General features: G+C 40.8%; 1 protein-coding gene across 4 annotated transcripts in view; it reads right to left on the bottom strand.

Annotated features, from left to right (window-relative positions):
• Positions 1 to 231: 231 nt before the first annotated feature.
• stpg2 (sperm-tail PG-rich repeat containing 2) overlaps positions 232 to 25,416 on the bottom strand; it is a 60,635-nt gene continuing 35,450 nt past the window's right edge. For 3 of the 4 annotated variants that reach the window (XM_077600470.1, XM_077600469.1, XM_077600467.1), the window contains 4 exons: positions 13,063 to 13,225; positions 10,206 to 10,321; positions 4,586 to 4,745; positions 3,082 to 4,092 (listed from right to left, as the gene is read on the bottom strand). In XM_077600470.1, coding sequence (XP_077456596.1) covers positions 4,635 to 4,745; positions 10,206 to 10,321; positions 13,063 to 13,225 — 390 coding nt within the window. In that variant the 3' untranslated portion in view covers positions 3,082 to 4,092; positions 4,586 to 4,634. Of the gene's footprint in view, positions 331 to 3,081; positions 4,093 to 4,585; positions 4,746 to 10,205; positions 10,322 to 13,062; positions 13,226 to 25,416 lie in introns of those variants that run through there. The other variant, XM_077600468.1, reaches the window with a different exon arrangement.

A 25,416-nucleotide genomic window follows, 5' to 3' on the forward strand; every position in this document is an offset into this window, starting at 1 on the left:
TGTGGAAAATGAATGAATGTATGTATATATACCTCTTTATTCTACTGCTGCAACCCCGTGCGCGAAAAAGTATTTGTTTCTTCTATTTACAATTGAATTGAATAGAATGATTTTATTGTCATTATACAAGTATTATGAGATTTAAAGCTTTCACACTTGTAGTGCACAAATAACAACAAAAAGACAAATAAATAATAAATAAATAAGAAATGAATAAATAAGTAGTCCAGTTGAGGTCAGCAGAGCGGAGCGGGCTTGTTCGGTCTGAAGTCCAGGATGGGTTCCGTGGTTTTGGAGACGTTCAACGCCAAGTCGCACCACTCGCTGAGTCTATGGACGCAACAACAAACAACCAAAAACATAGAAAATCAATATATAGTAATGATAAATATATAATCAGTAAATAGTAATAGATAAATAAGTGGTCAACATAATAAATAAGTCGTGATAAGTCTTGATTAGATCCCAAGTCCAGAACTCGAGTTCACTATGGTGACAGCTCTTGGGAAGAAACTGCCAATGAGTCTGTTTGTCTTGGCTGTTACAGCTCTGTAACGCCTTCCAGAGGGCAACAGTTTGAAGTGGTGGAAGCCGGGATGCGTAATGTCTTTTATAATGGCCACAAGGTGCTGGAAAATCACAATTAACAAAGATGTTCACCAAACATTCATTCATTTTCTTATCCTCACACTCCTAGCACCTAATCGTAAGGTACACTGAGACGAACCATTCACGCTCACGATTTAGAATGTTCAACCAGCCTACCATGCATCTTTTGGGATGTTGGAGGAAACCGGAGTACTCGGAGAAAACCCACGAAGGCAGGGAGAGAAAATGCAAACCCCAGACAAGAATGTCAGAACCCACTAGAAATTAAACCTTTCATCTCAGAACTGTGAGGCGGACGTGCTAACCACTCTTTCATTCTTTCATGAGGTTGCTCCTTAACAAACAGCAAACATAAAAGTTATCCTATTATACCGGCTATATATCGGCCATTCGCTGATTCCACTGATCTTGAAAATAGATACTATGTCAGTCGACCTTTACACAAAACATTGCATGGGCCGTTAAGATAAAAAGTGCATTAATATCTTTGCTGTCACAGGAAAATTTGTCAGATTTTCATTTTCTTTAACTTTTTTTTTCTTTAGGGAATTGTTATTCGGAGAGTGAAATAAAGTTAATTCTATTGTCTAAAGTCAAGAATATTTGCATACATAATCATCTATCCTAAGTGGCTACTTCAGCAGCTGTCTGGCATTTGTTAACCAATATACATATATACAAAAAAAGATTAACCTCTGTTTAAAAGGTATCAGGAGCTCTATTGTGGGGAGGCCCTGCAGCTAATTAGATTAAACAATGCCCTCGCCTCGGTGAGAAAGGCCTTTAGCAAACGAAGCCGTAAAACCATGCGCGTGGCGACGACGCGCCTTACGTCTTTGAGTCCACACGAGACGTCGCTTAGTGGCCCACTGACGTGGATGAGTGCCCGTTTCAGCATCTATCACTTTTTTTACGGGCCCCGCAGCCTGCGTCTATCTGATTTATTTCATATAATTAGATCACTGTTGTAAAACAGCTTGGAGGGATGCAGGGAAAAAGGTAAAGATGAGCATTGAGGGAGGTGCATATTCTAGAATTATGATCAACTCTTCTCTGGTTGCACATAAGCTTGTATTTTTTTATATGTGGAGCCACCAAAATTTCAAAATGGAGGAATTTAACCCCTGTATGGGGCCTTCACTGAAATTATTGGCTGCCTGTCATTTGTTCATTACCTTGATCCTTGAAAGGATTGTGGGGGTTGCTGGAGCCTAATCCAGCTGTCTTCGGGTGAAAGGCAAACTACACCCTAGACTGGTCACCAGTCTGTTGTAGGGCACACAGAGAGACAAACGACCATCCGCAAGGCCAATCATACCGCCACAAGCGGGAATTGAGCCCACACCTGCCCGCACCAAAGTCAGGCAAGTGAACCTCTACACCACCTGGCGGCCGGGAATTTATTAGTCCTTTCCTATACATTTTGGAACATTGCAGGATCACTCCCTGTAGGATGGTAATCATTTCTTGATGGTTTTAGGGCATTTCCTGGTCACATCCTGTTCATGGAACAACTCTTGTTGATCTTGTCTCACTTCTGGTTCACTTCTTGACAATTATGCTGATAATTTAAGAGGTTTTTTGTCATAAAAAAGTATCACCATGGTGGTGTTCAGGTTCAACTTGAAAATCAATAAAAGTGAATGGACAGATTGGCAAAGTTGTTATAAACCTTTTACCCCCAGTCAAAAATCAAAATGGATTGGACGTCTAGCCCTAAAAGGTAGCCAATGAGTTTAGGAACTCGGAATGTCCTTTTTCTATTTTTTTCAGATAATTCATTTAAGTAAAAATCTGAACGCCTTAAGGTGGCTCTCTAACTTATTGCCTTAATAGGCTTGTAGTAGATCAGATCATGTTTTATTTAAAGACAAGCAGCTCTGGAGACAATTCCAGGTTGAACAAGAAAAGCCATTAGAGCACCTAAAGATCCAAAGCCATATCTGCTGACTGCGCATAATTCACAGGGTCATTCATTATGTAGATTTGTGCTGACCAAACTTGCATATAGACAACTCATAACTCATAGGGTTCACCAACGCGGTCTGGCTCACTGATGTAATTAACCTTTTATTAAGAATTTTATTGAGCCCACTGTTGTATATTTTTTTTCAAACTAGCACAATCTGAACACCCACAAAAAGTTCTCTCCACTCCTATCAAGACTAATGAAGATTCACAAAAAACAAAATCTCCACTTTCATTAATTTTCCCTCTTCCAATCAAAATGGATATGACCTCTAGCGCCATCAATACCAGCAAAGGATGAGCATTCACAACCAGGCTTACCTTCATGAAATCATAACATTGCAATCATGCTTATTTATTTCATGTGTATTTCATTCATTCACTTTCTGTACCACATATTTCCACAAGGGTCACGGGCGGCGCTGGAGCCTATCCCAGCTGACTTGGGCCACCAGGCGGGGGGCACCCTGAATTGGAATAGTATTGTTCATATTTTTTAAGAAATTGACAATCCTAAATTAAAAAAGAATTTTGATAGTTAGGAACTGAGGTCAGTTTGTAGATTTTAGACCTAACCTAACAAAGATTGTCTACAAAAGTTTAATCGTAAAAAGGATTTATCTCACATTGGATTGAAAAGATTATTAATTTATTTATTTCACATTATTATTTTTTTAATTGCATGCACAGTCACCCTGCGCCACTTCACTGCTCAAATGTCACGGCTTCAGTGCGTTGCAGTATTTTCCATAGTATCCAAAATGTGAAAAAAATGTTCATAATAAATTTCAAATTTCGCACTGAAACTCATAAGCTGAGGGCAGGGCCTGCCCGCGTAACTCAAAGATGAGGAAGTAGATGGCATTCCGAAGAAGACAACGAGCTCATTGTAGCTTAGGTTGGATTAATAACAACATGATCAGAGCCATCAAATTTGGCAATGACGATGTCATGTCCTTGTGGTAAAACATACTTGTACAAAAAAAGAAACAGTAGTTACAACTCCCCATCACAAGGTTCCTTGTGCGCCAAAAATCTCCCGCAGAAACTCAACCTGGTGCCACCAAGATGTCTCCTGAAGACTCAATCTATGATCCAATGTGTCTTGAATCTGACGAAAAGGCGTTATCTGACTTGGAATAAATCTTCATTTTCATCTTCTTCATTTCACCTTCATTGTACTGCACAGGCCTCTCTCATTTTGGCAGGGGGTTAGCGTCTCGGCCTCACAGCTCTGAGGTCCTGGGTTCAAATCCAGGTCGGTCTACCTGTGTGGAGTTTGCATGTTCTCCCCAGGCTTGTGTGGGATTCCTCCAGGTACTCCGGTTTCCTCCCACATTCCAAAAAACATGCATGGCAGGCTGATTGGACACTCTAAATTCCCCTAGGTATGGGTGTGAGTGTGCAAGGTTGTTCGGCTCCTTGTGCCCTGCAATCAGCTGGCCACCGATACAGGGTGTCCCCCGCCTCTGGCCTGGAGTCACCTGGGATATGCTCCAGCACCCCGCCGCGAACCTAGTGAGGATAAAGTTGTTCAGAACACATGGGCAGCTAGCCAGAACGGGAACACATGGCCAACTAGCTGGAAAGGGGCACTGCAACGGGACACATGGGCAAACACATGAGCTTTAAATAGACATACATGGGTTGATCACAAAGTTACGAGAGGAAGGGAAGCCTGGAGAGGCACAAGAGGCGAAAAGCACACAGACAGGACTCACAGGGAAAAAGGTCATAACAAAACCAACCAACACCCAAACTAACCCTAACATATATACTTCTTGACATTGAATAGACGCGAAAACATGTAGTACGGTAGATATAAAGGGGTGATCCTACTTTGTGGTTTTTCAATTATCACGGCCATGTCTAGTCTACATTATCCGTGAAATTCGAGGGAACTGTACCACGAAATTCGAAGGAAGACTACCACACGTTTTTAGCTGATGAACTTTAATTAATTACATTATTACTTTTGTCAGTCCTATGGATAAGGTGTGTACCCTACCTTGTGTAAGGTAGACTGGTCCTGGAACAGCGTGAACCGTGTAAATGGCTTATTGTTCTGGTACATTTCGTGGAGCCAGTTGAGCGTGATGGGTCGGCGGATTGTTGAGAATGGCGTTGAAGGTTCCCTTCAGTAATGTGTTTATTGGGCCTGGACTCAACTGCATACAATGACAACCAGGTTAGACCCCAGTGGTTACCTTTTCAATTACACATGACAAATATTACTAATTACAAATGCTTCTACATACTAAATATTCAGGTCACAAAAATCCTCAATAGGGAAACCTTTTATTCTAAATGATGAAACCTCAAATGAAATCAAACATCCCCCCCAAAAATAAAGACACTTCTTGTATCAGTTTTGTTATTTTAATTTCGTGGCGGTTGCTTTCCCATTTTCCATTGCGCTCCCAACACTTCGCTGTCTTCCCATTCGCTAAAGGGTAGCTGCGTCTCCATGACGCCGGAACTGAGGTTAGCACACTGTAGGCGGATGCCATGCCCCGTGTGTGGTTAGCGGCCACCGGGTCTGTCAGGGGGAAATGGCAACAGTCCAACCAAAACACAGCGCTCCCGGTGGACACCCGGACCAGCTCAAAATAGGGTAGCAGACATTGAGCGCAACCATCCGACCAAAAGCCAACTCTCTTTTTCCAGAACCAAAATGACCAGCGGTAAGTTCCTTATTTATGTGTCATTTGATCCTTGTTCATCACGGTGTTGTTTCGTGAGTCTTTAAGTTGTTGAGTTTTGTGTTTACAGGCATGTGTACTTATGGTTACACAGCTGCCTCTAGATTCCACACCTTTGAAAAGAAAAATATTATAATGAAGGCCATATGTTGTTCAAACAAAACAAAAACATGTTTACTTTAATCCTGGAAAAAAATTCAGAAACATTCATTCATTTTCTGTACCGCTTATCCCAGGGTTAGGCAAACTTTTCGGCCCGGGGGCCACATTGACTTTAAAAATTTGACAGGCGGGCCGGGTCAGCACAAGATACGATACATATAAAAAACTGCATCCGTTAACAGTACATATGAAACATAAACAGAAAAAAAGGACTAAAGTATGATACTCGTCACTCATGCGGGATTTATGGGGTGCTTTCTTGGTTTTCATCAGACTAAAGGTCTGTTCACACACATATGTAGAGCCAAATAACACCAGAATCCTCTGTGCCATCTTCTGGATGTTTGGAAATTTGGCTGCACTTAATGAAGCCTAAAACTCAGAGACTTTCAGGGAGTTGAACTTTTCACATTGGAGATCAATCAGTTCCAACTGCAACTCCTGTGAAACCGTTTCCGGGTCTTGTGAGAAAGGACATGACACCAGCTGTCAATTTTTCCAAAATCACAAAACCGACGGCAGAATTGCTCATGCAGGTCATCCAATGATTTCCTGTCTTTTGACCGCATTAAAAAAAAAAAAAAAACTTTTTTTAACAAAATTATAAGAATTTGGACAACGTCGGCGGGCCGGATTAAAAGGTCTAACGGGCCGTATATGGCCCGCGGGCCGTAGTTTGCCCATAACTGGCTTATCCTCACAAGGGCCGCAGGGGTGCTGGAACCTGTGCCAGCTAACTATAGGAACCAGGCGGGGGATACCCTGTATACACCCCTAATAGTTCACACTGAAAAAGTATCAATATGGAGGAAAATATCAGCTATTATGCCCTGCAGACCATTAATAGGGACTATATGTTTTGCTGGCCTGTTCTACTGCTAACAGGCTCCAATAAGTGAAAATCACTCAACTATAAATTACAAAGTAATGTTGACAATCGTTCAAAATATGAATAACGAGGCAAGGGCCTCGAAACACCTGGGTGAAAAGTATTTGCCGTACTCATTTGTTGGCAGCCTCCCACTTCAAAATGATTAGACGTCTACTAGTGATACACTAATTGAATTTCACAGGAAAACGAATGATAAGACGCCACACAACTGGACATCATCCATCATTGGTAAAGGCAAAAAGTCCTTCTTATGTAAACCGTGGGAGTCATACACAGTACACATTCCACAGCATCGGGACGTTATTTCTTAGTAATTTCCAATGACATAATTTTCGTGGTGCAATACTAGAACAATCTGTAATCTATAAAATACCGCTATAATTTAAACAAACAAAATGCCTATTGTATGGAAACTTTGAATGTAATATAGAATTTGTTAGAAAGCAAATTATTCAAGATAAAATGGGTGGTCATATTTGCCAGTGTTATCTATACAGTCTCTCATCTCATCTCATTTTGTGAACCGCTTTATCCCAGCTGACTCCGGGCCAGAGGCTACCCTGAATCGGTGGTCAGCCATTTGCAGGGCACAAGGAGACGGACAACCATGCACACTCGGACCCATACCCAAGGGCAATTTAGAGTGTCCAATCAGCCTAACTACATGTTTTTGGAATGTGGGAGGAAACCGAAGTACCCAGAGGAAACCCACGCAGGCCCGGGGAGAACATGCAAACTCCACATAGGTGGACGTGACCTGGATTTGAACCCAGGACCCCAGAGCTGTGAGGCCGACGCCAATAACCACTCGCTTCACTGGACCGCCCCTATCTATACAGTAATACCTTCATATACGAGCTTAATACGTTCCGGGACAGAGCTCGTATGTCGATTTACTCGTATCTCATATCGTTTATTCCCATATAAAATAACTAAATACAGTAATACCTTGACATACCAGTGTCCCAACATACCCACTTCCTTGGTTGCGACAACAATTAGAAATCTCCAAATCACCGGTGACCCCCGATGATGACATGCATCATCAGTATGCTAGAAACGCTGGTACTAGGATTTCAGTGTTATAGTAACAAAACCGGTAATTGTCGCAGACAAACCACTGGGAAATTCCAAATCTCCCACTCGCCTCCGTCCCCGTGACCCCCGATGATACCTTGCATCATCAGTATGCTAGAAACGTTTTTACTAGGATTTAGGCACGAGAGGCTGCAGTTCTCAGATCTCCATCTTTATCCTGATGGGAAAAGGGTTGTGGGTTCAACTCCAGGTCACCCTTGGAAGGGGAATGCCGTAGGTGGATGCTTAAGAAGCCCTTTGGAAGTGACGGCTCCATCAGCATGGCAATGATGAGAAAGCTTATGGGATGTTTGGCTAGGTCAGGGAATGGTGTTAGTGGGTCGGAACACAGACATAGATGGGAGTGTTTCCCATAACACACACACGTGCGGAAAAGTATGTGGACTTTCTATGCCGACTACTTTCAAATATTGACATTATACAACATTAGAAATAACCGATTTTGTTTTAAGCTTGCATGTTGGACTCTAGTGAATCAAGCTGTCTGCAATAAAATGAGTGGATTACAGCAGGTGTTCAACCGGGATCCGGCTGTTAAAATTGCTTTACGCAAGAGCTTTTCTGGCTATACTTTCTAAACACAGGAGATCACAGGAGTATGTCTCAGGAAAGGCAACTCTTACAGGTTAAAACATTTAAAATAATATGCCCATGTGTATGTATGTATATGTGTACGTATATCTATCTATATATATAATATATTATATATATATTATATATTATATATATATATATATATATATATATATATATATGTATATATATATATATATATATATATATATATATATATATATATATATATATATATGTATATATATATATATATTATATATATATTATATATATACATATATTTCATATCCCAGCTGACGTTGGGCCAGAGGCGGGGGACACCCTGAATTGGTGGCCAGCCAATTGCAAGGCACAAGGAGACAAACAACCATTCATGCTCACACTCATACCTAGGGGCAATTTAGAGTTTCCAATCAGCCACCCTAAATAAACAAATAAATAAAAATTATATATATATATACATACATATATACATATATACACATATACACATACACATATACACATGTATATATGTATATACAGACACTCCCCTACTTACGAACGAGTTAGGTTCCGAGCGATTGTTCATAAGTTGAATTTTTTTGTAAGTTGCTCAGTGTTATATTTTGTATTATAATTTATATTTAAGGCCTATATAAGTATATTGAAGGTTTATATAAGTGCATTTGTATGTTTAAGGCTTGTATAAGTAACACGCATTGGTTTGTACTGAAAAAACAAATATTTAATAAAATGGAGAGAATACATACAGTACTGTATACATACATTAGAGAGAGATTTACTAGAAACTGGCCGAAAGAAGCTATCTAATGACGATTGCAGTTTTCTTTTTTTCATCATAAATGATGCGGTAGCACTGTATGGCATCATTCAATTGATTTGCAAACTTTGTGCAACGTTCAATATTTGGGTCCTGCTGCTCGATCTTTATGTTTATAAATGGTACTGACGGTCGAACGATTCAAGTTGTATTCCCATGCAACGCGCATCAAGCTTCGTTATTATTGCCACTCATTTCAAATGAAATGGCTTGCCTCTTCCTTTCACCTCCCTTAATAGAAGCCTTTCGCTTTTCACCAACCATATTGAATAATGGATGCACGAGATATTTAATGATAAAAATGAAAAAGGTTCTTTGCGCACTGGAGATACGTTCACGCACTTCCGCATTGCAACGAAGTGGGCAGAAGAAGGTAGATGCTGGGTGAGCTGAGCTCTCACAGCGCCAGGCGTCGGTATTAGCGGCGGAAAGAAGTACTACTCGGAAAAAGGCGCACTATACAAAATCGAACTTACGAACATTTTTCCACATAAACGCAATTTGCAGACATGTTCGTATGTACCGTTGTTCGTAACTCGAATGTTCGTAAGTAGGGGAGCGTCTGTATGTGTATATGTTTATATGTGTATATGTATATATGTGTATGTGTGTATATATATATTTATATAATCAATTTTTAGTACATTTTAGACTTTTACGTGTGTATTTTACATTGAATTAGCATAATTCATTCCACAATCTTTAATATTACCCCCTAAACCATTTAAAAATGATAAAAGTCTACACTTTTTGTATGAAACATGTATGCAAATGTACGTAGGTGTGCAAAAAAGGGAAAAAATAGAAAATGATTTAATAATGCATTAAAATTAATGAGAAATGCAAAGACAGTGGGGTGGAATTGTGAGTGGCAACTGCACATAAACACACAACTTAAAATTATGTTTCTCACACTCATAAGCTTAACAAGAAATCACAAAAGATGAAAAATGTGCATATAAAGGGACCTTTTAGTTGGGGGGTCATGTTCATACTCCGCCAATTGCGGCTAACCTGACCGGGACAGCGCTGGGTTCCACTTGGAGCGTGTCGTTTTCGGGTTGGCCTGGCGCCATGCTCCCCTGTTGCCCGCCACTCTGCATGAATTTGCTCTTATCCACCTACTGCACACTACCATTGCTTCGTGGAGACGCAGCTTTTTTCTAGCCAAAGGGGGTCCGGTGGAGTGTTAGGAAATGCAACTCTATCACAACAATTTCAAAAGAAAATAACGGAATAGAAGTTCATTTATGTCTCTGGGTTGTTTGATTTCATAAGTTGGATTGTTCTTTCTTATCTTGGAACAAAAGGATTCCCATCAAAGTTTTTCGTAAACTGAATATTTTGTAGGTAGAATCATGTGTATGAAGTGTACCTGGTATGCAGCAGGTCCCGGATTTGTGTTGGGGGTCTCGCTGAAGTGCTTATCTCTGAAGGCCATCAAAGACATTGGAGGGGAGAATGTCAGACTTGGATTGTAGTCACCTGGACCTAGTCAATCAAACAATAGCAGTTTTTTAATAGTAACATCCTATATTATTAGCCGTAAAATATAAATCTGACATGGAATCTGAATATAAAAGGTAAAGACCACCTGAAAAACAACACATCCATGAGAATGCAGTATATTAATTCCACCAACATCTCGTATCCCGCAAGAAAATAATGTTCCCTAATGGTGCGTACACTGTGGACCTATTCATGAATGCAAATTCAGTAATGGGGAAAATGATTTTACATGTGTGCGCGGCTGAGCGCATTTCAAAGCTGGAGTGTAAGAAACAGCGCAGCAAACAGCGCAAATCTATTTATATGCAAATTGGAATTTGGTTAAACGGTCGGGGGTGCCTCATGGGTTGAGTCTCGTGGTGAAACAGGCGAAGTCATAAATTATCCAACTAATTTAGGAATCTTTTCATTTTGAAACAACATTTTCTTCATTGAGACTGTAATTGAAGTCAATATTAGCTCGGAGGCCAGCAGAGATGGACGACTAATTGGAGGGCTAGGGCTACTATACTCCCGTTTTTGCTACGAGATCATAAGAGTTTCAACGGGCGATCTGTAACTCACTAGGCACGAGGAATTCTACTTTTAAAATTTAAAAAAGATCTGCCTGTGAAGAAATAAAAGTACAAATCCCAAGGAATCTTGCCACCGTAGGCAGGATTCAAAACAGCAAAATATATTGATTTTTTTCTGCTTGCCTTCATCGGCGGCGGAGGCTTTTGCAGATGCTCCCTGTTCTGGACGTGGATTGAGAAGCCTTGTAGGAGAGGCCAGAAAAGGCCCCGGATACGGTACATCACGGGACGAGAATGAAGCGCGTATCTTTTGACTCGGCGAAATCTCCCAGGAGTGAATGACCCAGCCCACCCTTGAATGCCTCTGTGATCCATCACCTCACTCCCCACCACCAGCGCAAGGAGGTATGTGTGTGTCGCGCACCATGTTACTCCGACTGCCTTAATTCCTTGGGACGGATCCCCTCATCCAACCCAGTCCATACCTTATATGGTGTCAGCGTCCCTACTTAAGCGGTCGAGTGTACTGATTTTGATTTTGAGTTTTATTTATTTTATAAGGGACAGCACATTTTAATGAACATATTTATATCAATGTTAATGACATATATGTAAATATTTAAGATTGTAGCCGAGGGCTAATTCCCATCTTTAGTCCCTTGTGTAGGTTGAGGACAAACGATGACACATACTAGACACACATACACACACGTAGCACAGTTTTAGACAGCGTTGTGGTCGCAATTTTATTCGTCTAACAACCAGCCCAAGATGATTGGCGAAGAGATTCCGAGACAGAGGTCACGTATGTTAATTGGTATTGAGTTCCAGGTATGTGCGCCACAGACAGAGAAGGTGCTTTGACTGAAAGAAAGCACTCTTTTTGAAGGGAACTACAGTTGCCTGTAGAGCCTGCCCTTGTTGATGTTTTGGAATTTTATTTTTCAAAATGTTGCAGTGGGAGGAGGAGCTTTGTGTTGGAAGGTTGTGTAAACTAAGGTGGCATCTCCACATTTAACAGCATTGTTCCAGTTCAAGTGTTTGTGTTTTTTGTCTTTCTGTCCAATACTTCCCGACCTTGCTTAGAAATGGTTTAAATTGGTTGTAGTGTTGTTTTGCAAGCCGATGACCAACTTGTTAGGCAGTAAGTCATGTGTGATATGATATTTTTTTTCAAAATATAGTTTTGCTGAATCAGGGGGTAAGATTGTTTCTTATCTGTCGTTTAAAGACAAGTTGAGAGTCAAGAGTAATTCGTAGGTATTTCTGTCATTCCTCTTACTTCAAAAGGGAGTGAAAGGCCAAGTTTTTTTTCACCTTTCCCAACCCACTGTTGCACTTTCAATAGCGAATCTGCATGCAGCCTAGCTATATTGTAATGTATGTCAGAATAATTTAAAATTAAAATAAAATAGAGAACAACAGGCTGAATAAGTGTACGGTATACTAACATTACCTGAGTGACATGGCTGGTAATGTCAGTAACGACATAACATATTAAGAGTTATTCAGATAACTCTAGCACAAAGAACATGCTAACAAGTTTACAAATCACTAAATCCAATGAAATCTTCATCCTCGGTCTCACTTTTAAACAACTCCCCCAACTCGGGAGGTAGAGGCGATTAGCTTTTTTTTTTCTTCATTTAACCTCCGCTTTTCGCCAGTCCCTTACAAGTTTCTCGCTAACTCCAAACTTTCTTTCTGCTGCTCGATTAACGTTTTGGCTGCATATTTCACTATTTGAAAATAGCGTGAACTGATGTAATAATGTGTTAATAATTTCACACATAAGTCGCACCCCCGGCCAAACTATGAAAAAAAACTACGACTTATAATCCAAAATATACGGTCTATGTATGTATGTACAATGACAATAAAGCTTTCAATTAAAAAAACGTACAGCCTACAACTGACAATGCTAGGACACCCAGTCCATTTAGAATGGGAGGGAGAAAATGAACAAGGACTGTTGGGAAGTTCTCAAGCAGAGCAGTAAGGTTGCTTGCGATTAAAATCAGTTGGGATGAATGGAAATGTTGATGTCCACTCGAAAAATTAACTAAAATATGAGGAACAGAAAGCTTATGTGTGGACAGATTGTTTTATGTGTAGGTAGAAATTGTTATACAGATGATGGACAGATAATACATAAACATAAGTGATGGGTGGGTAATGGATGTTAAATAAAATGATGATGTCTAATACCTGGTCCAGTCTTCACACAACCTAGAAATTCATCCGAATTTCGGGGACTAGCTGACAGGAAGCTGCACTGTCGTCGACTGGCTTCTTTATTATGAGCAATGCAGTGTTTACTGGTACCCTCTGGTGGCCCAGTTATGTTGTAGGCATTGGGTGGTGGGGAATCCTGTGGAGGGAAAAAATGTCTTACTGACATAAATTGACCATGAACCGCGCTAAAAAATAGCTGCAATAGATGCTCAATCATTTTGAACAAGGATGGTGCTAGCAGGGAATAATAAGGTTTCAGTGGCATTGACAGTAGCCATCCTATTTAAGTCATTGCAGCCGCTTGTCACCGATAAAAGTTTGTTTGTTCGGGCACGACCCACAGGTCGTTATCATAGGTGAGAGTAGGAACGAAAATCAAATGGTCTGTCCGCTGGGCTGTACCTGGAATGCATCTTGTTGTACAAAGTACAATATACAATGTATGTATGTACAATGACAATAAAGCTTTCACTTCAATTCAAATTGAGAGCATCGCCTTTCGGCTCATCAGCACCATCTTCACCATGATGGATCAATGCGTAGTCCACATCACTGTAGAGTGTAGACTCTCCCTTACATTTGAACAAGACCCAAGATACTTAAACTCCTTCATTTGGCAGTAGAAAGAATGCCACTTTTCCAACTGACGGTGATGGTCTCGGTTCTGGAGGTGCTAATTCTCATCACGAATGATTCACCCTTGGTTGCGAACAACTCCAGTGAGAGTTGAATATCACGGCCTGATGAAGCCAACAGAACTACATTATATGCAAAAAGGAGAGATGCAATAGTGAGGAGACCGAACCAGACCTGCAATTCCTGCAATTTCAGAGGCACTGTCCTTGATTGTAGATGTGTGCCAACATAGACAATCCTAAAAAGTCCAGAGCCTTGAGAAACCCTGGATGGATCTCATCCACCCCCAGGTCTCTGCCATCGAGGAGCTGTATTAATTTATCATAAGTTATTTTGGTGGAGCACTGCTTTTCGCTCTGAGACAGCGGATGGTGTACCAAAATTTCTGTGAAGCCACCTGGAGGTTGTTTTGTTGAGGTTTTTCGAGGAGGTGTGTGTGTCTGTGTTTTCCTTGTGTATGCTGTCTGGGTGATTGTTGTGTGTGTTTCGCCTCTTGTGCCCCTACGGGCTTCCCTTTCCTCTTGTAACCAGCTGCACGTATTTAGTAATCAGCCCCTGTCTGTGTATTTAAACGCAAGTGTTTTGTGGTAGGTGATGTATATATTCAAAATATACATTCCCGTTTGTGATATATAGTTGTCCAGGGGGCGTGGTATCATAAAACTATTCTTCCCCAAGCCAGATTGGATTGGATAACTTTTATTCATCCTGTATTCGGGAAATTTCATTGGCGCAGTAGCAAGAGGGTAAGAATGCAGATACAGGAAAGGAATTTTAGACATAAATTGATAGGTAATAAGTAAGTTAACAAATAAATAAATAAGCATGTTGCTGAAATATATATATATATTTCAGCAACATGCTTATTTATTTATTAACTTACTTATTACCTATCAATTTATGTTTAAAATTCCTTTCCTGTATATATATGTGTGTGTATATACATATATATATATATGTATATATATATTTATATATATATATATATATATATATATATATATATATATATATAAATATATATATTTATATATATATATATATATATATATATATATTTCAGCAACATGCTTATTTATTTATTAACTTACTTATTACCTATCAATTTATGTCTAAAATTTCTTTCCTGTATGTGTATGTATGTACACATACGTCCATACGTCCATACGTCCATACGTCCATACGTCCATACGTCCATACGTCCATACGTCCATACGTACGTACGTACATGTACATATACATATATATCAGTGGCGGGCGGTGCATTTTCTGGTAGCGCCTTCAACGTATCAATCCAACCCTCCAAAACTATTTTATGGTTATAAAACCTCTACTGCAGCTACAGCTGCGACACATAAAAAAATAATCAATAAATTAATGCACAAAAATGGGGTAAAATTCACTTCCTAGCAGCATTTCATGATTAAATACAAATACTGGAGCTTTTCAGACATTAAAACCAGGCCAGGAGGTGATTTTCCCGGGAAAAGACAGCGATGAACGTCAATGGCGTACGGGCAAACATTGCCCGAAAATGGGGTAAAATCCAGCCGAAAACAGCATTTATTGATTAAATACAAATACTGGAGCATTTTAGACATCAGAACCGGGCCCGGAGTATCATTTCCCCGGTAAAAAGACAGCGATGAACGTCGATACGTCCATACGTGAAATGACAAAAAATGCACTAAAATACTAAAATTAGGTCAAATCCACTTCCTAGCATCATTTATTGATTGAATACAAATACTGGAGCTTTTGAGACATTACAACCAGGCCAGGGGGTGATTTTTCCCGGGAAAAGACAGCGATGGACGTCAATGGTGAAACGCCAAAAATCCACTTCCTAGCAGCTTTTTGTGATTAAATACAAACACTGGAGATTAAATACAAATACTGGAGCTTTTCAGATATCAGAACTTGGCCCACAATTGAAATATTATTTAGGAATATTGCCATATTTGTAATTTTACTCACCAAAAATCATTTTTACACAATATCCATCCTCCTTTCTTTCTTCCTTCTTTCCTATCGCCATCGAAGCCAATGATGAAAGTCGAGCCTGTCCTGTCATATTTCTGGCATAGTCCGTTTTGAAAATAGCATTAAATAAACACAACAATATACTATTTGCTTGTGGAGCTAAGTTAGCGCGCTGAAAGTGCCCCACACACCATTTTCCCGGCTGTAACAGGCTTGCTAGCTTCGGAGTTGACCGCCCTTTCTTAATTATGTCCATTTTTTTCTGGAAAAGTCCGTCTGGAAAATAGCTTTGTGAGCAAACAGAATCAATTTGTTTTTGCTTCTGGTTCTGTCGGCCATAGTGGGTGGAGTTTGCGATCTCGGCTGCCTAGGGTACTGCTTTGGCCCGCCTACTAGCCAATCATAGTTTGTGAAAGCAATGACAGTTCCCAGCCAGCAAAATGCTAATGCCTATGAAAAATCATTGTGGGGTTGCCAACTCGAAATCTGATTGGTTAAAAGCAACAGTCTAGTTTAATGCAGCAGAGCCCGCAAGAACTGATTGTGAAGGCTTTGAGGCAGATCTGATTGGCAACAAATAATGGCTGAAATGTTATTGGTTAAATGCTTCAATATGAAAACACACATCTGGAAGCAGTACAACCAGGGGGAAAAGCAATGAAAGGAATCTAACAGACCATTTGGAATAATAAGTATTGATGGACAAAATATAATATGATTCAGATATTTCTTAGGCCAGCAGAGAAGGCCTTGAAGGCCCTGATGGCCCACCACTGATATATATATATATATATTTATTTCAGCAACATGCTTATTTATTTATTAACTTACTTATTACCTATCAATTTATGTCTAAAATTCCTTTCCTGTATCTGCATTCTCACCCTCTTGCTATTGCGACAATGAAATTTCCCGACAAAGCAAAAGCACAAAGTACAAAGCAAAGTAAATGGGATCATTAAGAATCACCAAATCAAATCATTAAGACAGAAAAGCAGCAAAAACACAAAACGAGCAAGAGTGGACCAAGCTACCACCACCGGCTGCCACTTGATCAGCGCCGTCTTGGTTGCAGTAGCAAAAACGGATACACACTCAAGAAAAAGACGTTGTAAAGATAATGTTTTATGTGTTGCAGCTGTAGCTGCAGTAAAGGTTTTATAGCCATAAAATAGTTTTTGAGGGTTGGATTGATTCCGACAGTTGAAGGCGTCACTAGGAAATTCATGGACCGCCACTGGCGGAATCACAGTCCTGCTTGCAGTTGATTAAAAATGGACGATTAGCGAGGAAGAAGTGCTAAATGACAGCTTTGGTATGTTCAATCTGAATAGATGGCAATGCTTTGTTCATCTCTCGCTATCAATTATTTACGTGACAAGACAGATTCTTCTTTGCTTGAAACGAGAGCAGGTTTCTTATCTGTGACACCCTTTCACATGTCATAGCTTTTTTTGGTCATTTCAAAATAATTCAAAACACTGCCGAGAGTGAGAGACTGACTGTGAAAATCACCAGCGGTATATTTAGAAAATCTGGTGCTCGTTCCTCAGTGGAGAGAAAGTGTGAAGTTCACAAATAATTGTTTGTCTCCACAAGCAAGCAGTGACTCGCTGTGATGTTGGCTAAGAGTCCAAAAACTCTGGTTTTGTCCTCTGATAAACAGATGGCCTGAAACAGAGGGGGGGAAATAACACAAACATTTATTTTCACTTTCTGCTATTTTTGTGATCCTATTTCATCACCTGCAATTTCAAATAGTTTTCCTTTATGTCATTTATTTTTAACTTGCTCAAAACACCTACACATCTACCTACTTAACTACCGACCTACCTTCTACTTACTTACTTACAATGTATTTATTTAATTATATGTTTGTTGGTACACCACTAATTACACGAACGAGCTATCACTTCAGCCATTAAAATTAAAAGGCAGTTTCTTTCCCCCATATCACCATTATCGGTGTGTGCTTGTGTGTACTGGCTTATATTAGGACGAAAAATAAAGCTGCCTGCCAACGTGCTGCACAAGCACAACCGGTGCATCATCATGAAGCTGACAAACATCTGCCAAATAATGACTTTTAGTAACTGTGATATGCTGAGTGTCATTAAACCTTAACAATGATGGGCGTCCAATCTTGTGGCTTGCTGAGGTTAGGGCGGGGGCATGACTAACAAAAGCATGGTGGAAGTGGGGTAACAGATTCATTTAGCCATAGATCAGGGGTCAAGAACCTTTTGGACCGGGAGAGCCATAAACAATTCATATTTATAAATGTAATTCTTTCAAAGCCCCACTCAGGATTTTAAAGTTAAAATACAAGGCTCACAATGTGTTATTTTTTTGGTAATTTCAAGACAATAAGTCTCTGCATTCCTTTATTAACAATGGTACACTTTTTCTAACCAATGATTAACAATGAGAGTATGCATTCTCAAAGGGTACTCGGATGATTCGCCTAAGACGTTTCGCCGACGGACGTTTGACAGACGGACAGGTCGCCGAATGAACGTTCCGCCGAACGGAGGTTTCGCCGAAACGGGATTCGCGCGCTCGCCCCGCCCCCGGATCGTGTGTGTACAAGTTTTTCAACCTCGGCCCGCGGGCCATATACGGCCCGTTAGGATTTTTAATCCGGCCCGCCGCCGGCGTTGTCCAAATTATAGTAAAAATCAATGATTCATTTCCCTTTGCCGCTCATCACTCTCAATTTATTAGTCTACCGTCAATGGCAGCCCGGGAATAAGCACTCTTGGGCGGGCATGTCAGCCCGGGATCAGGCACTCTTGGGTGGGCAGATGTAGCAGAACCCGAGAGAGCCGTGAAATGACAGCAATTAGGTCAAATCCATCCTAAAACGGCATTTAATGATTAAATACAAATACTGGAGCTCTTTGGACATTAGAACCGAGCCCAGGGAAGTAAATTCCTCGGTAAAATGTCGCGATGATGTCACGATAAGGCAAAAAAACGTCTATATACCACCATTCGCCAAACGGCTCAGGGAAATGAATAATTGATTTTTACTATAATTTGGACAACGCCGGCGGCGGGCCGGATTAAAAATCCTAACGGGCCGTGTATGGCCCGCGGGCCGAGGTTGAAAAACTTGTACACACACGATCCGGGGGCGGGGCGAGCGCGCAAATCCCGTTTCGGCTAAACCTCCGTTTGGCCGAATGAACGTTCGGCGGAACATCCATTCGGCGACCTGTTCGTCTGTCAAACGTCCGTCGGCGAAACGTCTTTAGGCGAATCATCCGGTCACGTTCCCAAAGGAGTATAACCAAAATATATATATGATTATAGCAAAACTAGAGGTAGTGTCGGGACCACAGTGGTGTGGCAACGCAATGCTTCCATTGTTGTGTTCAACGGCGCAGACGTCGTGTTGGAGCCACAGTGGTGTGCCAACGCAACGCTCCCATTGGTGGGTGTAGTGGCGCAGAGGTAGTGTTGGGGCCTCAGCGGTGTTCCAACATGACACTCCCATTGGTAGGTATAGTGGCACTAGAGGTAGTGTCGCCGCCACACTGGTGTGCCAATGCGACACTCCCATTGGTGGAGCGCTAGAGGTAGTGTTGGTGCCACAGTGGTATGGCAACGCAACACTCCTATTGCTATGTTTGGGACTCAGCTCTTTGATAAACAGGTTCCGCATTTTAGAATAAATGTCAGCGGCGAGCCATATGCTCAATCAAAAGAGATGTATAAAGCTTGCGAGCCATAGGTTCCCGTGACCCCTGCCAACATGCCACACACCCTTATAAGTTACTCTCATGCATCTAACGCGTGCATGGGCGTGCAGGCTACATAAATGCCCTTCTCAAAATACCCACTCCCTGGTTTATCATGTTGATATCATCACATTTTATATGTTTATATGAGTTACATCACGACAAGAGTGGCCCCGGATAATTCCTCTAAGATTATTAACTCATTCCAAGACAACGCTTGAGAAAAAAAGCAATTTCTCATTAAATGGCTTCTTTGTTTCACAAAAGTTCTTTATATCCATTTTTTTCATTTCATTTTCTGAACATCTTAACCTCATTAGGGTCGTGGGGGGTGCTGGAGCCTATCCCAGCTGACTTCGGGCCATAGGCGGGGGACACCCTGAACCGGTGGCTAGCCGATCGCAGGGCACAAGGAGACTGACAACACTGCACACTCACAGTTTAGAGCAACCATGGACAAACTACGGCCTGCGGGCCATATACGGCCCGTTAGGCCTTTTAATCCGGCCCGCCGACGTTGTCCAAATTATTATATATATATATTTTTTTTTATTATTTTTTTTTTTCAATGCGGTCAAAATACAGGAAATCATTGGATGACCTGCATGAGCAATTCTGCTGTCGGTTTTGTGATTTTGGAAAAATTGACAGCTGGTGTCATGTCCTTTCTCACAAGACCCAGAAACGGTTCCACAGGAGTTGCAGTTTAAACTGATTGATCTCCAATGTGACAAGTTCAACTCCATGAAAGTCTCTGAGTTTTAGGCTTCATTAAGTGCAGCCAAATTTACAAACATCCAGAAGATGCCACAGAGGATTCTGGTGTTATTTGGCTCTACATGTGTGAACAGACCTTTAGTCTGATGAAAAGCAAGAACGAGATGAGTGATGAGTATGTTCATACTTTAGTCCTTTTTTCTGTTTATGTTTCATATGTACTGTTAACGGATGTAGTTTTTATATGTATCGTATCTTGTGCTGACCCGGCCTGCCTGTCAAATTTTTAAAGTCAATGTGGCCCCCGGGCCGAAAAGTTTGCCCAACCCTGGTTTAGAGTGTCCAATCAGGCTACCGTGCTTGTCTTTGGAATGTGTAAGGAAACCCACGCAGGCTCATTTTCTAAATGAATACATTACAACCATACAAAATATGCCAGAGATAATGATGTTCATGACCCTGTCAAGTTTCTTCAAGAAAGAAGTACGTTTTGTTGGTGCACAGATGGCCAAGTTGCCTATTGTGCACTTTGAGGTTTTATGATGTGTGGACTATCATCTAAGTGAGAAAATCTCTTCTCGCTGAGAAGTACTGCTCTTTGTTAGTTTCCTGTTGGCTCCCTGATAAAAACAAGCCCTGTGGCGAAACCAAAATAGAAGATGCCACGTGAGTGGCGATTGGCCGTCGTGGTCGTCATTAGTGGCCGCAATTACGCACCTATTGTGCGCTAAACTAAATGAAGCCTCTGTGGTGAATCTTAATGGCCGGCAATTTGCTGGTTGTCATGGCAATGCTGATTCCTTCGTATTCCGTGCCCAATGTGCTACAGTAATTACTGTGCCTGTCTTAACAAGAAGGGCTGATGTTTCAACTTTGAGAGTCTCTAATTTAATATTACAGTAAAGTTCAACTAATTGTCTTCCATTGACTGCAATTTACGTCTAATCCATTTGGACTGGAAGGACAGGCAGCAATCAAAGAATATTTACAGTATACATACATATCCATACATACTTTATATATTTACACTACTTCAGCAAACTTTGCAAAATGAAGAGGAAATATGCAGTGACAGAAGTAATAAAAAAAATAAAATCACAACAAAAACTGCTCATCTCATCACATTAATTTATTTTTTTGTACTCTAAGTGTATGCATGCCAGACAAAGTACAGAAATTGAATTCAACATTTCACATCTTGACCTCTGAGTTACTGTAAAGGCATCGCTTAAGTGATTCTAGCTCCATCTAGTGTTGAAGCTGAGGAGTGAGACAGAGAGAATGCAAGATAAACTCAAGCTTCTTGCCCAGGCCATATATCACATGTGCATACCTGTCAACCTCGGCCAATTGCTCTCCTTATTAATGATTGGAATTCCCCGGATTAGATTAGATTCGATGAGATTAGATAACTTTATTCATCCCGTATTCGGGAAATTTCACTGTATAAATAGGTAATAAATAAGTGAATAAATAAATAAGCGTGTTGCATGTATGTATATATATATATATATATATATATATACATATATATATATATATATATATATATATATATATATATATATATATATATACATATATATACATGTATGCATACACTTATAGACATACATATGTATACATACAGTTGGTCTTAACATTCAGACATTTCTTTTGTTAAAGAGCCTGACAGCCAATGGGAGGAAGGATCTGCGGAAGCACTCCTTGGAGAGACTCCACAAACTCATGCAGAGGCTGGGAGGTGCTGTCTATGATGGACATCATCCCGGCCAGCATCCTCCTCTTTCCCACTTCTTCCACAGAGTTCAGAGGACAGTCCAGAACAGATCTGGCCCTCCTGACCATCTTATTCAGCCTAAACCTTTTCCTGGCCGTGCTCCCGCATCCCCAACAGACTACTGCATAAAACACTGTAGATGCCAACACAGTGTCGTAAAAGGTCCTCAGCAGTGTCCTGCACACTCCAAAGGACCGTAGTCTCCTCAGTAGGTCGACTCTGGCTGGCCCCTCTTGTAGAGGGCATCTATGTTTGTGGACCAGTCCAGTTTGTTGTTGAGGTGAACACCCAGGTATTTAAAATTCTCCCCGATTTCAATGTCTGTACCCTGGATGTTCACCTGAGTGGTCTGTTGGGGCTTCCTCCGAAAATGGATCACCATTTCCTTTGTCTTACTGGTGTTGATGTAGAGGTGGTTTCGCCTACGCCAGTCAGCAAAGGCTGTGATGACTCCCTTGATCATTCTTAAAGCATAACATTATTAGGAATCAACAATGCTGGTCTCCTCTGTTACCAGTGACTGAGACGATCTGGATTAGAGCTGAAATGGGTAACTTCCAACCAAAGAAGAGGATACCCATTCACCAATCAGAACTTGTTAGGGCTATTAGATGCCTATTGGTGTACCCATCAGAACTCCTGCAACTGTAATCAGTTGATTGTAGTCAGGTGCCGCTCGTTTCAGCAGAAAATTCATAGGTTAAACCAGTGGTGAGCAAAATATTCCACAAACTGTTCCAACCTCTAAAGAGAAAACCTTTCCACAAATCAAGTATCTTAGAAGTGCAATCAGTGGATTGCAGTCAGGTGCTTCTTGTTTCAGCAGAAATCCCATTGGTTAAACTGTCTGTGCTGGATCGGTTGGAAAAAAAACCTGCACCCACAGCGGCCCTTGAGGACCGGTTTGCCCACCCCTGAACTGTCTGCACTGTCTTGCTTGTAATGAAAATCAGGACCCTCTTGGCCCTTTGTGGAATTATTTTGACATCCCTGAGTTATATGATCATATTTTTTCCATTTGGTACAGGCCAATACTGCCCGTGGCTCCTAGTTTAGTCAACTAATACAAATACGTAGTACCATATTTTCTCGCGTACAAGCCGCCCCCGCGTATAAGCCGCAGCCTTAAAAACGTTGAACTTTACAATTTCTCGCGTTTAAGACGAGCCCTGATTCTCAATTTACACCTCCATATTAATGGTTTTAATTGGGAGTACAAATGTGTTACTTTAAAGGGAAAATCTTAAGAAAAATCGCATGTGGTATTTCTGAGATACTGTATGAATCAAAAGGATATTATTAGGGTCAATAACGTAAGCAAATTAGTCATTCATCCAGTAATGGTTGTTTTCTTACTGCAAAACAGAAAATAAGCAACAAATAGTAAATGTTAATTTGCCGACATCTACTGGTGAAAAAGATGATAGGAATGCTGTATAAAGTCTTGTGCGCATATAAACCGTAATCTTTAATCTAATTTCTTTTAGTCACAAATGCGGCTTTATGCGAGAAAATTCGGTATACTTCCCATGTGTATAAATTGTTCTGTATTCCGCTAGCTTTCTCTCATGTGCTCAGGGTTGCATCCAGACCAGACCTGTCCTTTCCAGACCAGTCTACCATCTGTGTCAGACAGATGTTAGAGTTGTAGTGTGTTTAGATGCCAGCAGCCAGCCATCAACGCAGGTGTGCTCAATTTGTCGCAGCAGCTGCATGTTTGGATACAGACAGATGTTGAGCCATAGCAGGTTGATAATTTTGGGAGCTAAGCAGCGTCAATAGGGAGAGCCCCGATTAATAAAGATGTCAAATGAAAAAGTCGAGCTGCTGTTTTCCTCAAGTAGGCCCGGTGGACTTGGAAAGGAGGCTGAGAAAGAGAACTTCCAGGTGTGCACTCGTCAGTATTTGTACAGCACGCACTAGATGCCAAAGCTTGCTGACAGCTTACTTCATTAGAGCCCAAATTAATCACCAGGAGACTTGTTCTTGAATGCCTTCCAAATGCCTTCCTTGGAGCTGGATTAGTTTTTACAGTAACGCAGGCACTTGATTTGGTACTCCAGAGTGTAATGAAAGAGACTTTGGGTGTGCTCTCTGCTTGTATTTGTGTGCTATTGTACTGCATCATTCTGAAGGATGATCCTTAAAATATTATTATAATACCTTTTGTTTCTTAATAATCATTTTGTATTTTTATATATTAATCATTGGAAAAACATTTATAAATGAATGTAAATTGCATTGTCATAGTGCGCCGAAATGAAGCCTAGATGCGGCAAGTCCCTTTAGTCCAGGGATAGGGAACTTATGGCTCGGGAGCCACATATGGCTCTTTTGATGGGTGCATATGTCTCTCCACTAACCTGTGAGGTAAATTATGGAAACTGCTGGTGAGAAAGCGCAGGAATAGGAGCGTTATGTTGGTATTATGGCATTGACACTACCCCAGCGGCTTATAATCATTTTTTTCATTACACTCTTTTGCATGGATTTCTCATTGATACTCATTGATTAGCAACAACGTAACAATGTTATCAAAATAATTCAGATACTTTTTGTACTTTAAAAGTGGTGGAATGACTAAAAGAAAGCACACATTTTCATGTATGTTGACTTTTAAATTCGGAGCATGGCTCTCAAGGATTAACATTTAAAAAATATGAATTGATTATGGCTCTTTCCATCAAAAAGGTTCCCGACCCCTGCTTTAGTCTCTACATCAAAAGAACGACTCTTAACAAGCAGCTATGAGTGGTCGTTTATGTGTCGGGACCACACTTCAGATACATGATTTTTCAGTTTTGATACCTGTGTAAAATATCGCGATCCACTGCAGCCGATTTCAAACCACGAAATGTGCTTTTGTACAAGGAGCACGGTCAAGACGAGGGCCAAATTCAAGGGCTTTGTCCATGTAGTCATAAATCTCCTGGACCCTTTGTTGCAAACTGAGTGCGATATCAAAGATCTCCTGCAGATCTCTCACATTCATTTATACTGTAACTGCATGCTACATGGGTATACTTATTTCACACCTTCAGCATATCTAGCAACTTCATTTTTTCGGTCATTGTTGTCATATTAAGTTTATTCTCATTGGTTGCCTTAGTTCAGTGGTCCCCATCCTTTTTCTCACCACGGACCGGTAAGACAAAAATGTGTGGCGGTGAGGTCGTTGCACAAACGATGTCTACAACGGCAAAACACAAAAAGAACAAGTCCCAAGGATAATAGCATTTATATATTATTCTCATCTAATCTCATTTATCCTCATTAGAGTCACGGGGGGTGCTGGAGTCAATCCCAGCTGTCGCCGGGCTAGAGGCGGGGGACACCCTGAATCGGTGGCTAGCCAATCGCAGGGCACAAGGAGACGGACAATCAAGCACACTCACAATATTTTTGGAATATTACATCACTCACACCAATACCTAGGGGCACTTTAGACTGTCCAATCAGCCTACCATG

Source organism: Stigmatopora argus, chromosome 5 (genome assembly GCF_051989625.1).
Source record: "Stigmatopora argus isolate UIUO_Sarg chromosome 5, RoL_Sarg_1.0, whole genome shotgun sequence".
In the NCBI taxonomy this organism is placed as follows: Eukaryota; Metazoa; Chordata; class Actinopteri; order Syngnathiformes; family Syngnathidae; genus Stigmatopora; species Stigmatopora argus.